Source organism: Sphaeramia orbicularis, chromosome 17, assembly GCF_902148855.1.
Source record: "Sphaeramia orbicularis chromosome 17, fSphaOr1.1, whole genome shotgun sequence".
Classification (NCBI taxonomy): domain Eukaryota; kingdom Metazoa; phylum Chordata; class Actinopteri; order Kurtiformes; family Apogonidae; genus Sphaeramia; species Sphaeramia orbicularis.
Genome location: NC_043973.1, coordinates 23,013,342 through 23,029,198, shown reverse-complemented (window position 1 = coordinate 23,029,198; position 15,857 = coordinate 23,013,342). Strand labels below are relative to the sequence as shown.

Here is a 15,857-nt window from a genome sequence, read left to right as displayed (position 1 = left end):
AGGCATGTTAATTGGGACACCGCTGTGTTTGTCAGTTGTCCCAATCCCCAGATGTGATCAGAATCCGACAGATGCTGCTCAGTTTGTGCTGCTCATCAACTCCAAAGCCAGCAGAGGGCGCCCTGCAAACATACACGCGCGCACAAGCACACGCGCACGTACACACACAACTGGCTCAGCTAGCTGTAACCGGCTAGTTGTCGAGTTGACACCCTCCCCAAAACCTCGGCAGCAGCAAAGCTGCTCAGTAGACATGGCTGGAAAATATCGCAACATTTTCCTAAACAAAGATGGAAATCTTCCAAATCTTTGGAATGAGTGAGTACCATTGGTATTAATTATTAAATGGGCCGAATATCTGTATAAATTGTATATTCCTTTTTAGTTAGTTACATTAATGACGCAAAGCAGTGGGTAGTTTCTGCTAGCAGAAATCAAGCTAAGCTAGCTACCAAGCTAGGGAGGAGTAATGTTCGCTAGCTGTTTAGCCATAGGTCCTTAATCTGACGAGATACGTGTTCATGGTGGATACTTCTCACAGATCTATCAGAAAATGTTGTTCTGGTACGATCAACAAGGTTTACTTGACAGTATGGTCTTGTATGTTAGTATTCTGATGAATAAAAAATAGTTGGGGTGCCTGGTAGCTTCGGATGGTAGCGTTACATAATCTCGCTGTTGCAAGTCAAATGGCTACAGTTTTCAGTGTCACTGTGGTTCGTTTCCTTGGCCAAGATATGAGATGGTAATGGTACTGGTAGAGAAGTTGATTTATTAATGCGTGTTCAGTCAGAATAATAACTGCTCTATCACAAACGAGCAGTAGATTTCAGATTACCATGTAACTATCTTAACCATTCGTCGTTTGCTCGTTAGCCAACCTAACAAACTAGCCACCCATAGCTTAGCTTGCTAAAACTGTGCTAGCGTTACCCACAATTAGCCGGCTAACGTATTGCCTCGATCTAGTTACAATAATTATGGGTGTAAAACCCAGCTACGAAATCGCTAGTATCACAGAAGCTTATAACCCGACCTAAATCGACGGTTTATATTGCTGCTTAACATTGGCATAATGTTTCTCAACTCTAATCAAGCGTTAGCTAACGCTTTGGAACAAGTTATATAGCGTAGAGGGACTTGGCTGTTAGCCTCTTGAAGACCCTTTGTCCATAGCCATAGTGGTTACTGGCTCCTCTAAGTAGGCCACACAGCAGTTGTTTTGATGTTGCTCGGTTGCTTGTTTCTTTTGTATATTGCAAATACGCTCAGTGTCACTTTTGATTTGCATATTAATTGTTTCGTGTTATGGGTGAGCAACGTGACGACTAACTAAAGCTTAAAAGACAGATCAGTTATTATTTCTTGAATAAGGAGAGATATTTTTCACAGCAAAACACGTTTTTCATGTTTACTAGAATACGGATATGTCATTGAAATATTAAAAATGATAATTTCGTTCACATTTTCTTTGCAAATGCTTTGAGATTGAAGAATGTTTGCTCAATTTTATTTCACTTTGTCTTTTTCTTTTACAGTATTCATCATGCGATGTAATCCAAAATCCACAATGTGTGAGGACATTTAAGAACGATTGAGTTCGAAAGAAAAAAATCTTGATTCCAGTGGAATCTTCCATATATTATTATTATTATTATTATTATTATTATATTTTTTTCTGTGTTAAAGAATCCATACATTTACATACACTCGTCCCATCAACACATAACCATGCCCGTGCAAGCACCACAATGGACGGAGTTCCTGCTGTGTCCAATCTGCACTCAGACATTTGAGGAGACTGTTCGCCGGCCCATTAGCTTGGGATGTGGACATACTGTCTGCAAGATGTGCCTGAACAAGTTGCACCGTAAGGCCTGTCCTTTTGACCAGACAACCATCAGCACAGACATCGAACAGCTACCTGTCAACACAGCCCTGTTGCAACTGGTGGGAGGCCAGGTAAGGCATCCGTCTGTGTGTTTGTTCATTTGTTGAGAAATTTTGGAATGGAAACCTGATTTGACAACACTTGTGTCAGAGCTTTTGTTGATTTTTATATATTGCAGCATTTAAGGTAACTACTCCTGTATTGACAGTTTGATTTTTTCTTTTTTTTTAATCAATTTATATTTTGCATTTACTATTTAAAGCTATATATGGGCATTGTAGGCAGGTTATTACATGATACATTTAACTTCCTTTATGATTCCTTTGTGAGTCACGCTCCAGGGAGCAATGACTAAGTTTAATTGTGTTGGTTTAGTGATTGTGATCACAACCCTAGGCTCAATTTCTTTCAGACAGTGTTTGGCTAAGAGGGTGAGGTGCACTTGATGGTACGTTTCCAGATATATTTGGTTTTGGTTTATAATAATAGATAACATCACTATATCTTCTGTGAACCACACAAGTGTGTAATTTGGTCCTGGACCTGATTGCCTAGTATGTGTGTGCTTTTGGTGGTTAGTAGAGTATAACATCCAATCTGTGCTCTGATCGATTTGAAGGTTGTCAAAATGATGTTTATGAAAGTAACAACATTTCTCATATAACATGCTTTAGGCTCCAAATTGTTTTGAAGGTAAGAGCTTTTCCAAATGCTGTGTCACTCTACATCAGGAAGATGTGTACTGTTAAAATGAGTGAATGTTAAAAGGAACAGGTGGTCTCTGGCTTTAATGTTTAATATGATAGTTTACATGTTTTTTTAAATGGCTGCAAAATGGAAATATTAGGGGAAATTTCTCTGTTCTAGATAGTTTATATGTTTAAAAGCATTCAGCCACATGACTTGCGCAGATTGCAGCACAATCTTCATAAATTATAGCTGTTCCAGAAATGTCAAATCTCATTTGCTTATCCTAAGTTGTATATGTGAGGACGGGGCAAAATCTGTCGAGTTTGATGTTTTCAAAGAAATATCACATAAGCAGAAAGTCAAATTACTGATTTATGAACACTTCTACAAGGTGGATGGATGATGTGATTTGAAAATTACATGTACTTCAAAGTATTGACTTTGTTTGAGAAAACAAAAATACTGATCATACCATATTTCAGGGTTCGTACGGGTGCTTGAAATCCTTGAAAATGCTTGAATTGCAATGTTGTGTTTTCAGGAAATGGTAAAAATATTTAATTCCAACTTTATGGACAATTGTGTTTATAAAAATACATACAAAACTCTAGCAGGGTTTGTCATTCATTTTTGGGCACACGTTTTCTTACACATCTGCAGTTTTTCCTCTGTTACTTGAATTACTGGTCAATCTAAAGGTCTGTACACTGTTAGTTTTCTCTTGCACATGCCAAATTCATACTATGTTGTGTTCTGCTGCAGGTTCCTAAGGCTCAGCCAGTTGCCTTGATCACCAGTCCAGAGGACTCGCAACATTATGAAGAGGCCAGGCAGTGTGTGGAGGAGCTTGCCCTCTACCTCAAACCCCTCAGCAATACACGAGGTACTTACATAAACATAAGAAGGCTTTTGCCATCTTTAATGATCAGTTGACAATTTTGCCAGCTCTAAATTAAAACTGTGGAGGTTGTTAACAACATTGGAAGTCCAGTACACAATATACTTGACACTTGAGTGCTTTAAGATGTGAGAATGCTGTTGCTTGGTTACTGTAAATGGTTGTGGCCTTGTTCCCTTTTCAAAAATGGTGAATGACTTTGTTTTTCCTACATGTCACTGTCGTTCTAGAAACAGAAAAGTTTCAGAAAGGATGTTTGAAAACTATTGTCATTTGCAAAGGGTACTAGCAGTAGTAATACTGTAAACAGCCTAATTTAAACAGATTTTTCTTTACATATATTAAAAGGAAAATTTTTTTCACCTCATTCATTGTCGTCTAAAGTGATTATGGCACAATGAAGGTTTTCAAGAGACTGTGTAACTGTTATTTTAATAGGTAATCGTGGCTTTTTTGAAATAATTCCTGTATAAGTCACATGTAGGATATTTTACTCAAAATTTTAAAAGTATAAACTTAAACCTCAGTTAAATAAAAGCAAAAGCAACTAAATCTGCAAGACCAAAATCCTGTGTATTGAGATGATAATATTGTTTTTATAAAATTATAATGTGCTATTATTGTTATAGTTGCTGATCTGTAACGATGATTATGCTACTGATTAAAATTCATATTGCAATATGATATAAAATTCTATTACAATATCATCGTTATTGTTTTATCAACCAGCCATAAAAAAAAGGTAAAAGCCTGTGGATGACTTGATCTTCTAATTCATGTCTTATCACTTTTTATGTAGATGCGATCATATGTATATTATATAATCTGGAATGACTCTTCCTAGCCCTAATAATAGTACTTAAGGTACTTGTTGAAAAACACATGATGTGTTTGCAAAAGATAATTTGGCACCTTTGTATATTAAATGTAATACTGTACTGCACAGATACTACATTGAGAACAATTATTCGGACAAATGACAATTCAGTTACATATTTCACTGAGTATTTTTTTATGTGTTTTTGAGTGATGTGGGCATCACACTTAAGTGCATATAAATTGAGTTTTGAATCTAGGTAAGTAATGATTTCAAATGTGAAAGGGCCTTATATTTTTTGACTCAAAAGTTCTCTTGCCTGATCTCTTACCAGGGGTGGGTCTGAGCAGCACAGCGCAGAGCATACTGAGTCGACCCATGCAAAGGAAACTGGTGACTCTGGTCCACTGCCAGCTGGTGGAGGAGGAGGGTCGTGTTCGAGCTATGAGAGCTGCTCGTTCTCTGGGCGAGCGAACTGTCACAGAACTCATCTTGCAGCATCAGAATCCACAGCAGCTATCCTCCAATCTGTGGGCTGCTGTTCGTGCTCGAGGATGTCAGTTTCTCGGACCAGGTAAATATTGCTTGCAATACCTGTGAATTTGCATAAGTGTGCTCAGTTCAAAAGTCCTCATGTTTTCTTTCAAGATGTCTTAAATAGCTACTACTTGGAGTATCTTATATTTGTGTTTTCCTCTCCCAGCTATGCAGGAAGAAGCTCTAAAACTGGTTCTCCTTGCATTGGAGGATGGATCTGCACTGTCTAGGAAGGTGTTGGTTCTCTTTGTTGTCCAGAGGCTTGAGCCTCGCTTCCCACAGGCCTCCAAGACTAGCATAGGCCATGTGGTGCAGCTCCTCTACAGGGCCTCCTGCTTCAAGGTTGGTTTTTAGCTGCTAAAGTAAAAGTCAAATTTTTTTTCTGTGTTGTAACCATTTTCATTGGTCAAGGACCATTTCCTCAAACTAGCAATTGTGAAGAGTAACAATTTATTTTAAAAACCTGTTGCTTATGCAGTATTCTATTAAGTAATTAACAGTTTAGAATTCCTCATCTGGGAATTTCATATTTTCTGTTAAACATCAATATTATGCAACGTGTACTCAGAGGAAGAACAGAGCAAAAATGTATTTTACTTCACCTTGCTTCTTTGTTTTGCTTCTTCTGTGGCTGCATAGGTGACCAAACGTGATGAAGATTCTTCCCTAATGCAACTGAAAGAAGAGTTTCGTACCTACGAGGCTTTGCGGCGCGAGCATGACTCTCAGATTGTTCAGATTGCCATGGAGGGCGGGCTGCGTATTGCACCAGACCAGTGGTCTTCTCTGTTATATGGAGATCAGTCTCACAAGTCACATATGCAGTCTATCATAGATAAGGTGTGTGAGCAAAGTCACTAATTTGTTTTAACGGTAACACATGCATTAATATCCTCATAACATGCATGTTTTTAAGGTGTGACATATTCTGTTCTTGGTTTAGCTCCTTGCTTTAGCTCATGTTCCTCCACTTCAGTCTATTAACTTTAACACTATAAACATGTCACAGGCATTGATTCCCTGTCTGTCTTGTCTTTGACATAGCTGCAGACCCCAGCATCTTTTGCTCAGAGTGTTCAGGAGCTGACGATCGCGCTACAGAGAACTGGTGACCCTGCTAACCTGAACAGGCTGCGACCCCACTTGGAACTACTGGCCAATATTGATCCTAGTCCTGGTAAGGACAAGAAAACGTGGACAAATTTTAATAGCTATCTGAAAAGTTTTTCAAGTCTCATGTTAAAATTCCAAAAAGATGCTGGCAAACTATTGATGATAGTCAATAGTCTTGTACATTTAAATCTAAGTATTAGTATAAGTTGAAATGTTTTTGTAACAAGCCTGTCATTCACCTCTTTTTTTTTTTTCTTCTCAGATGCTCCTCCTCCCACTTGGGAGCAGCTGGAGAAGGGGCTAGTAGCAGTGAAGACAGTCGTGCATGGACTAGTGGACTTCATCCAGAACCACAGCAAGAAAGGAGCTGACCCTCAGCAAGTGAGTGTGTTGTTACTGACAGCTTGGCCTGTCTTTAATGTGCCAAGGTGTTCCAGGCTACACACCACCTATGTATGTGTGTGTATGCACCAGTGTGACCAGTGCGCTTCTCAGAACAACTGTCAAAACAGTACACAAGGAAGATTGTTGTTTGGCCCTTAAGTATCTTTTAGAGAATAAACCCATTACTCACCCGATCCTCACAGTGGAGACTAATGGCACTATGAGCTCACTGTTACACAGTACAGTACAATAAAGTAGAAGCAGTTTTAATGATGGAAGTATGTCATGGATTAAACTAATAGAAGCAATTTTAATGAGCAGCCAGTGTATCTGTGAAGATGTCTTTTTAATGAAGAGTCTAAAGTCTGAATTGGTACACATCACTGTTACATAGTGATGCATTTTCATTAATAAAATGCCTTGATGTCATTCCTAAGGTTAGACAAAGAGTGGACCAATTACATAATGACCACAAATTATATGAAAATATTGCCAGACCTTGTAGAAATTAATGTAAATGCACTGATGAATGTCGTGCTCTGTAGATCATTAATTCTTGTTGTCTGTCTTTAGCCTCCTCAGCACAGCAAATACAAGACATACATGTGCCGTGACATGAAGCAAAAGGGAGGCTGTCCTCGTGGAGCCAGCTGCACCTTTGCTCACTCTCAGGAAGAACTGGAGAAGTAAGTCTGCTAATTATAAACATGAGGTGTTGGTGTTAGAAAAGTTTTGAATGTTTATGATTGAGAAATATTAGTTGATGAGAGACTGTTTCCTCATTCTCCACAGAAACAATTCCACTTCATTTCGTAATGCACTTTGCAATGGGATTCTTTTTTCCCAGGTATCGTAAGATGAATAAGCGTCTTGCAGCTCGCCTTCCTGGCTCAGGAGGGCTCATGCCAGATGAGGGCCTTCCCCTTGATGTAGCAGTAACCCGGAAGCCTTCACCCCTCACCAACGGTAGTGGTGGGCCCTCTTTGCCCCAGCTCATTGCCCGTGGCACTGACACAGTCCCATATGAACTATTGCGTAAACCTGTCAAGATGGATGGAGGTAGTCCCAGTGCCCCAGGATCACCACCTGATCCGTAAGTATATTATTTCCCAATCATTAATCGATCAGGTGTTTATAGTTTAGAGCTTTGAGTAATGTTATATTAAATCTTGCAGCCTGGATCCTGTCCCCAAATCTGGTATGCCTCTACCACCTCACGGCATGACCCACCCTAGGATGCCAGCGGACCACCTCTCTGGGGTGAAGCAGTTGCCCGTGGTAGCCAGAGGCTCACCCGTTTATCCCCAGGCTCAACTTAATGAAATGTATTGTACTCGTCCACAACCTTCTGCTTCTCAGTACGAGCCTTCACAGTATCCCACAGGTAAAACTTGTCTAAACTAAAGAGCGCTTATCTGTGCTCTTTAAATTATTTGTATCAGTGTACTCAAAAATGCTATGAAAATGATACTAATGATAGCCTACCTCTTGTGTCTCAGGGTATCCCTACCAACAGCCTCCACAGTATCTTCCCCGGGATTACATACGTAACCCTCAACCGCCCAGTGAATCAGCAGGACCCCCCTATCAAGACCCTTACCCTGGCTACGGCCCTCCAGAGCGCCCATACCAGGCCCCTCACTCTGGACCGCCCTTCTCTTATCCTCACCCTCCTCACTATGACAGAGGTCGTCATGCGACCTACACTGGGCCACCACCTCCACCACAGCCTTATCCACCTCAGAGAGACGGCCTGGTCAGAATGAGTCCTGCACCCCTAGATGTTCCCCCACAATCAGCAGGGCAGGCTAACTCGCTATACCACCCAGAGCCCAATTCTCGGGATAGATACCCACCTGATGGCTACTATCCTCCTGGTGCCCAGCCTCCACCCATGAGGGCTTATGTCAGAGTGAGTCTATTTGGATTGTTCTTCAAATTAGTTGTTCCTTCTCTGGCTACATGTGTTACAATCTACCTATGGAAGGTACTTGCTGTTGAACACCAGTATATTTTTGTTTTGCACCTTAGGGCCCATCATATAGTGGTTCACAGCACAGCCTGGATTATCTGCACAGACGTCGGCAGGAGCTTTTGTCCCAGCTAGAGGAAAGGAAGGTCATTTCTCCTCCACCTTTCGCTGCGTCTCCCACTCTGTCTCATCCGTTCCCCAGTGACTACCCTCCTGAGGTTTGCATTCTGCATATCTATGAGAATGGTTCATATAATGTGCAAGCAGTAGAGACTTGATCCAGGTAATTGAAGGACTGAAAGAGAATATTGGTTAACTGTATATGTTTTATGTCTGCAGTATGGTGAAGAGAGCCCCAAAACTATTGTGAAATGCAGAGAGCCTGATTATGCAGGCCAATACTCTCCTTGGTCTTGTGAAACCATTGGTTCCTACATCGGCACAAAGGACCCCAAACCCAAAGATGTTATGGTTCCTGGTACAATGGAGATGATGGTGAGTTCAGACGCTGGAAAATTAATGTATTAAAGAATAGCATTAATTGAATTGTTGCAGGGAGTGTAATTATATTTTATCTTTAATGTAATTAACCAACACATTTGTTTTGCTCTCTGCCTAACACATCTTTGCTCTTCTCTTCTGATAAAAACAATATGTGGTTTATCAGTGTAATGAGTGATGAACGTTAAAAACAGTCTGTTCCTCAAATTTCTACATAGTAATTACTTTTTCTCTGCATTATCTCTCTTTTTCCTGTTTTTTGTTCTGTCAGAATGTGGAGGCTAAGGGTCTTAGGGAACCATCCCTGGAGGCTCCTCGGAGGGGTACAGAAGTGAAGGACGATGACCCCATTATCCCTTTTGGCCCTCAGCCCACTGTATCACGTTTTGGTGCCATTTCCCGCACCTCAAAGACTGGCTACCAGACTACTGGGCCTGTACAGGCTATGGCCTCCACTCCCCAGAACCCCAACTCTAAACATATGGCCATGCCAGGTTAGAAATTATGTGCACAATCACTGATAAATAAACATTCTTAAACACTACCTCTCTTTTTGTAACTTGTTAAGTCAAATCTGTCAGCCATATATTAAAAGAATCAATCTGGGTTTATATTGAGTTCACATGCATATTGCCCAGAACACTTCACCTGTTTTACACATTGTTACAGATACAGGTTAAGTTTAGTATGGGAAATTCAGTGTCCATTAGCTCAAGAGAAGGAAAAAAATAAAAATGAAAGATGGGCTAGTCCATTTTGTTGTCCAGATGGACACCAAGATATTTATATTTTTTCACCACCTTCATGTCCATCATGTCCCTCCTGTGGATATTGACCTACTGAAGAGGGCCTAAGACTTTTATAACTCTACCACCATCTCTCTGGTGTTGGAGGTGTTCAGGAGAGTAGAGACTTTGTGACTCCAGGGTTTGCTCAGGTCCTATTACACTTATTTCCTGATATACATCACAATAGCAGTCATCAGAATATTTCTTGAACAAGACGGGACTCATTGTAGTGTCTATAGTCTGCTGTGTATAATATGTTTAATCACATAAAATTGTATGTTTTTAATCATTCCCTATTGCCATTAAAATATTTCTGACCATCTCCGTACCTCCTTTGCTATAGCAGAATACACATATGGAAGCCATGGAGGATGGGGTGGAGCTTCATACCCCTCCCACCAGACTGCCTCTTCCTCTCAGGGACACTTTAATGAGCGGTAAGGACTGATATTATTTCGATTTTTATAATATAATCATGACTAATAACATATGGCAGTGAAAGGAGGTCTGAAACCTGGAATAGACATTGAAGATTTAAGGATGTTTCCCACCTATTTATTTCCACAGCCTGCCTATGGCAGCCCAAGACAGAGAACAGTTAAAGATTGAGCTGCAGCAAGTCAACCAGCAGATCACCCAACAGACCCAGATGCACAGTATGGAGGTGTGTATGCACTAAAAAGATCACCTGCAATGTTATAAAAAAAGAAATTAATTTAATACATTATGTATGAGATTTTTCTTTTTTAAATTTCTTTTTGTACTTGTTCCTAAGTAATTCTTAATGTGCCTCTGATCCACTCATCCACACGTCTTTTATAGGCTGCCAGTAACTCCTTACTGCTGCAGAGAGAAGCCAGTGCCCTGGCAGGTCAACCTGTGCAGCCCAGCCAAGGCCAGGCAGCAGCAGCCCAGCAGCAGCCCAAGTGGCCAGCAGGGGGCGCAAGTGCCACAGCTGTTTCTAGTGAACAGTTGAGTCTGGAGCTCCACCAGGTGGAGAGAGAGATCGGCAAGAGAACCAGAGAGATGGCTCTGGTAAGGGGAGGGGGTGATTGGGCTGTGATGAGGAATGTTTATATATCGTCGGCTTGCTGATAAAACCTGCTAAGTGACATTTTTGGTTGGGAATAAAAACCTGCTATCTCCCCTATTATAGCTTCAAATTCCAGTCTCCTGTGAAAGTTGTTTACATTCAATCATAAGAACCAAAATTAAAGGAACAGATATTTTTTGTCATATTTCACAGTTTCCTGTTATATAAACAGTTTTTTTTGTCTCTCCTGTAAAATTAGCCAAAAGTCACATAGCAGGTTTTATCAGGAAACCGATGATATGCTTGTTAAAGATGTGAATTGCTGACAAATAGGTCGTTAAGATTTGAGGGGTCATTAGGGTTTATTAGCGTTTGCTCTTGGAGGATTCTGTTGGGTTCTGTAAATTGGCTTGAGAGTCTGGTTTTTGACCAGCTCTGTATGTAAAGTGTCACGAGACAACTTTTGTTATGACTTGGTGTTATATAAATACAGTTTGATTGATTATTCTTGACAATAAGCAGTTATGTCTTGATTATATACTCAGCAATACAGTTGTTTTGAAGAATTTGGCTTAGCCAGAAGTAATCGCATTGCCTTCTCATTCTGTGTTTTTTTCTGTTTTACCGTTTTTCTATTTAAGGTTATTATCTCCCAGTCATTTTGTTTTCAAAACATAACTGGAAAAATGTATTTATTTTTTCACCAGACTTGCTGCAGTTTGTGTTTGAGTTGTTCCTTTTTCCACTATTTAGCAGCCTGTGAACCACACAGGGGTGCTAGAATAAAACTGAACATGTTCGGAGTTTTCCGAGCAGGACCAAAACAATGTAGTATTTTTTCACCAACATACTGCAGTTTGTCAGTTATCTGTTGGAGTGATACAGTTTGCTCTGTTGTTGTTTATATTGGATCTCCTATCATTTGCCATCATTTTGTTTCCAGAGCAGAAAAACAAAACCATATGATAGTTTTCTAGTCACAGTCTGCTTGAGAAACTACTTGACTGCTCTGCGTAGTTTAATAGTTATAGGAGATTAGAACTGATGAGGGCACACGAGTTTGCGACAGCTAACCATATGTTGTCAATTCCTTAAACAGGAGAATCAAGTAGCCCATGATGTGCAGCAGTACAAGATGAAATCTGCAGAGAATGGACAACCAGAGCACAAGACCCAGCTGGAAGAAATCTCTCTGGCTCTAGGGTGAGGATACATACTTCACCATAAAACCATTTCTCTTGAACATGCGTGCATTGTAAGCCTGACCACGATGCTATAATTCCTCTATTTCCTTGTTTCTGTTCTCAGTGAGGTTTCCAATGGCTCCAGCAGTCTGCAAGAAAGTGCAGTGGGCGGGTCCATGCTGTCACTGACGAATAAGACGTCTGCGTTGAGCCTGTGTTCTGATCCAGGTGCCGCTGGTTCAGAGATGCAGAAGAATGGCGTTGTCCATTCCTGCTCCTAGGCATTACACACGCACACACACATACACATGCACACACTCAAGATGCTCAATTGAAAAGCATGCACAGGCACACATACACCCATTCTATTTAGAAGATGAGCAGTATCTGCCGTGATATGAATTTTCTTTCTTTTTGTTCTGTGAATGAGCTTTTTTTAATGACTTTCCTTGCCTGGAAACCAGAGCATATGATAACATTTCTCGTGTGTGTTTTTTGTTTTCTTTTTTTTTTTTTTCTTTTTACTGGGATTATAGATTAACAAGGCTCACAATAAATATATCAGGAAGAGATAATGGTGGTGATGCTGACAGTAGTGTTACAACTTCATTCAAAAAGGATAGTTCTACTTCATCTTGGACTCAACAACATTTGCAGGTTTTTTTTTTTATCTTACGCACATTTAATTTTTGGTTTAGATGTCACAGTTTATATGTAAATGAACGGTTATTTACATACAGAGCAGTTTGATGAGCGCTATCACATATGCAGTCTGATTAACTTATTTGTTGTTTGTTAAATTTAGATCGTCTGTGAAGGTGTAGTGGGAAACAGAAGTTTGTCGCTTGGCGCTCACCCCCAGATTTGTAAAAAAAAAAACAAACAAAAAAAACAAGTGGTTGCCCAGATCTTGATGGTCTGAGAAGGGAAAAGCTCTAAAATATCCCAACAGTATTCCACTGAGATCAAGATGCAAATAGGTTAGGCATTTTTTTTAAAGAAGTCCCATTTGTGCCACATACAATTCCTCACCTGCCACGAGAAGCATGATTTTATTAGTGGATTTTATGAACACATTGTATGTCTGTTTCATACTTGAAAGCAGTATATTCTATTTAATTGAAGCATTCTGTTTTAAAGATTGCAACAAGTCTTTTTGATAATGAGCTTACCACATGTTTTCTATAAGGGAAATCTTACTATGTGCTTCTCTTGGTTGTGGCGCAACTGGATGTGGTTTCGTTGCAGTGTCTTTCGTCTGTACTGTAGAGGACTGTAATTTTGTCCCAGCCATTTGCGTTGTGGCAACGTTCACAGAAACGTGCTCAGAAGCAGTTGGATTTTTGGGTGAATGCACATCTTTCTGCATCAGGAGTCAGTGTAAACTTGACTTTATAATGTCAGTAAACAAGGATTTCCCTCCTCAGAGCTTCTCATCTGGCCACTCAAAGACCTCCCCATTGGGATTATCTTGTCATTTGTTCTCCTAACTTCTATGAAGTTGCCTTCCCTTTCGTCATTTTGTTCAATTTTTGTTTTATTTTTTCATGCTTTGTGTTACGATTTTGGGGGTTGCTGCTTACCTAGCGAAGACTTTTTTTTTTTTTTTACATAGATTAAAAGGTTAACTTAAAGCAAACACACAATGTATTTGGTCATTTATACATTTTTTTAGAACTTGTGGTAGCCTTTTTTGCTGCTTAATGCTTAAGAAATCATATATACAGTTGAACAGGGATTAACAAAGCAGTTGTCTATCAAAGTATCTACGAGTAAGATGAGATTCAATGACCATCCTTATTGGTGAGTAGAACATTTGTCCTTTCACTGCATCACTTTTTTTAAAACTTGCTGTCATCATCACAACCATTACATACTTTTACTACATTTTCTTCATGTAAATTGTTTACCACCGAAGCTCAACATGGAGCTCATTAACTTTTGTAAACAATTGCCATGATTGACGACAATTTATAGCTCTGCTGGGAGCGAGTGAGTCCTTGTGCTTAAACGGTTGAAGGATAGAGGAGATGCTCTGGGTCGGATAGTTTTAGTTTAATGTTCAGCTTTCATTTTGGTTTAGATGAGGGGGAAAACTGACAAAGTTTGACAAATTCCTGAGTCGGTTTTATAACACGCTTTTGGGTCAGACATCTAGGTATCTCCTCATCCATCTTGGTTTTTTTGATGAGCATCTCTTCCAACTTGTCATCGCCACATTAGTGAATGTTTGGGGTTTTCTGTTTTTTTCCAACCACACTTAAAGCCTCTGGCTGCTCCTCGCTACATTTATTGTTTAGGTACACAGCTCACTTATACATATGAGTATGTATACATACATTAATATACTAAAGCACTATTAACGTGCCACCTCTTATTCTACTCGCTCAGCATTTATATTAAATGATCTCTACTTAGAATCAGCAAAATGTTTTTTTTTTCGTTGTTGTTTGATTTGTTTTCTGTCCACTGGTTGCCAACACAGACTTTATCCTTTCCCAGACGAAGGACTTCTGTGCGCATTGATGTGTGTTCACTTAATCTTTTGTGTTCAAACAAAGATGTTCTTTATAGACTATGCTTCCGAAGAAGACAAAATTCTGTAACTTTGGAAAATTTATGGAAAAGTTTTGTGTGTGCTAGATTGTATTGTAGAAAATGTACCCTGATTTAAATTGTTTTGTTTTTTTTGTTTTTTTCAAAGTGTGCTGTACTGGGTGATAGTGTTCAGGTATTAGAAAAGTGTTGGGGTTTTGCCCACCCCTCACCCCCAAAAGCATATTCAGGATGTCTCTGATGAAAGGTTGGCCTTAAATTTTCTTGCAATGCCCCTTCACCTTCTGTGCTCAAGGAGCAAGAGGTGATGATAAAATACTAATTAATACTGATCTGGTATCATTTACATGTATCATTTGACAGATTATGCTATCAAATGTCCCTCCTTAGAACCTGTCAGAAAACAGCAATACAATAATGCAAATCTCAGATTTGAAGCAAATGTATATTTTATTGTTTTATATGGAAATGTTGACCTAGATGGGTTTGTAGTTTTTTTTTCTTTTTTTTGTTTCTGCAGTAGTTAAGTGAATTTACTGACCTGCAAGTCTTACAGCCTAATGCAAGAGTATTCGTGTCTCAGTAGTTTTGTTCACAACAGATTGGCCTGCCAGATTAACTCTTAACACAGTAATGTTTAAAGACTCCGTGTATGATTTACAACATGAGTACATGGGGGTTGGCCATGAATTGGCAACATTTGAGTGTTAGTGGAATTTCTAACTCTCTAAGTGAAAGTCAAACTCTGGGTCCCCGTTGGACTAAATGAGCCTAAAACACCTTTAGCTTAGCAGAACTTGCATATAATAATGTATGGGGTGGTTTACTGTTAAGTACATAGCAAAGATATTCATTTCAATCTCCTGTGTGTTTTTGTTTCTGAGTGGAACAGCTGCCTACCCCTCATTTCCATAACCAGTTAACCCCCCCCCCCACCCACACCCCCCCACACTCCCACCTTTGACCACTGAACTCTGTTACTGCTGTTTGAGGCTCACGTTTTATTCCCTGACTTTCTGGGGAAATTCACAAATGGCTTTTTTATATGATTACTCCCTTGTAAAATATCTCTTAAATTAAGGTACAGGTTTGATTTCAGCAAGAAAAAAAAGAAGTTTTTATATGTATATTATACTCCATTAAGGAATGTCTAGAATTATCTTCCTCCAATGTGGATGTAGCCATTATTACGCCATTTTATGACTTTGTAAGAGAATTCACTGTGTGAAAATTGGTCTGCATTTTTGTATAATACAATCTGCTGTTTTTTGTTTTGTTTTTTTTCTTTTCTTTTTTTTTTTTTTTTTTTTGTTTGATACGAGAGGGAGGTCGAACTGGAAGTTTGAAGAGAGAAAAAAAATGAACCTGTGAAATTGAGAAAACGAAATGTAACTTATGTACAACAGTGATTCTAAGCTGAGGGGGAAAGATTAAATGATATTGCTAACTCTGAATCTGTCATTTTCTTTGAGTTCAAGAAGAAGCAGAGGTTT

General features: G+C 39.4%; 1 protein-coding gene across 3 annotated transcripts; it reads left to right on the top strand.

Annotated features, from left to right (window-relative positions):
- The first annotated feature begins 139 nt into the window (after window positions 1-139).
- rc3h1b (ring finger and CCCH-type domains 1b) lies at window positions 140-15,818 on the top strand. 3 transcript variants are annotated; one of them, XM_030160173.1, is made up of 20 exons: window positions 140-318; window positions 1,539-1,962; window positions 3,344-3,464; window positions 4,631-4,870; window positions 5,000-5,175; window positions 5,473-5,673; window positions 5,878-6,010; window positions 6,209-6,327; window positions 6,904-7,016; window positions 7,178-7,423; window positions 7,506-7,714; window positions 7,830-8,242; window positions 8,362-8,520; window positions 8,642-8,797; window positions 9,075-9,297; window positions 9,935-10,028; window positions 10,159-10,255; window positions 10,414-10,626; window positions 11,724-11,827; window positions 11,933-12,089. In XM_030160173.1, the coding sequence occupies exons 2-20, from the start codon at window positions 1,732-1,734 to the stop codon at window positions 12,087-12,089; spliced, it is 3,405 nt and encodes a 1,134-aa protein (XP_030016033.1). In that variant the 5' UTR covers window positions 140-318; window positions 1,539-1,731. The 3 variants fall into 3 exon arrangements, with proteins under 3 accessions (XP_030016033.1, XP_030016035.1, XP_030016034.1); XM_030160175.1 differs by having other exon boundaries at window positions 144-318; window positions 9,938-10,028; window positions 11,933-15,818; XM_030160174.1 differs by lacking the exon at window positions 140-318 and having other exon boundaries at window positions 1,732-1,962; window positions 11,933-15,818.
- The last annotated feature ends 39 nt before the right edge of the window (window positions 15,819-15,857 follow it).

Bases quoted from the DNA above. Each gene is read 5' to 3' on its own strand.
- rc3h1b (XM_030160174.1), top strand. From the start codon at position 1,732: ATGCCCGTGCAAGCACCACAATGGACGGAGTTCCTGCTGTGTCCAATC. The intron at 4,871-4,999 runs GTAAATATTGCT...TTCCTCTCCCAG, and splicing joins ATGTCAGTTTCTCGGACCAG to CTATGCAGGAAGAAGCTCTA. The intron at 7,715-7,829 runs GTAAAACTTGTC...CTTGTGTCTCAG, and splicing joins GCCTTCACAGTATCCCACAG to GGTATCCCTACCAACAGCCT.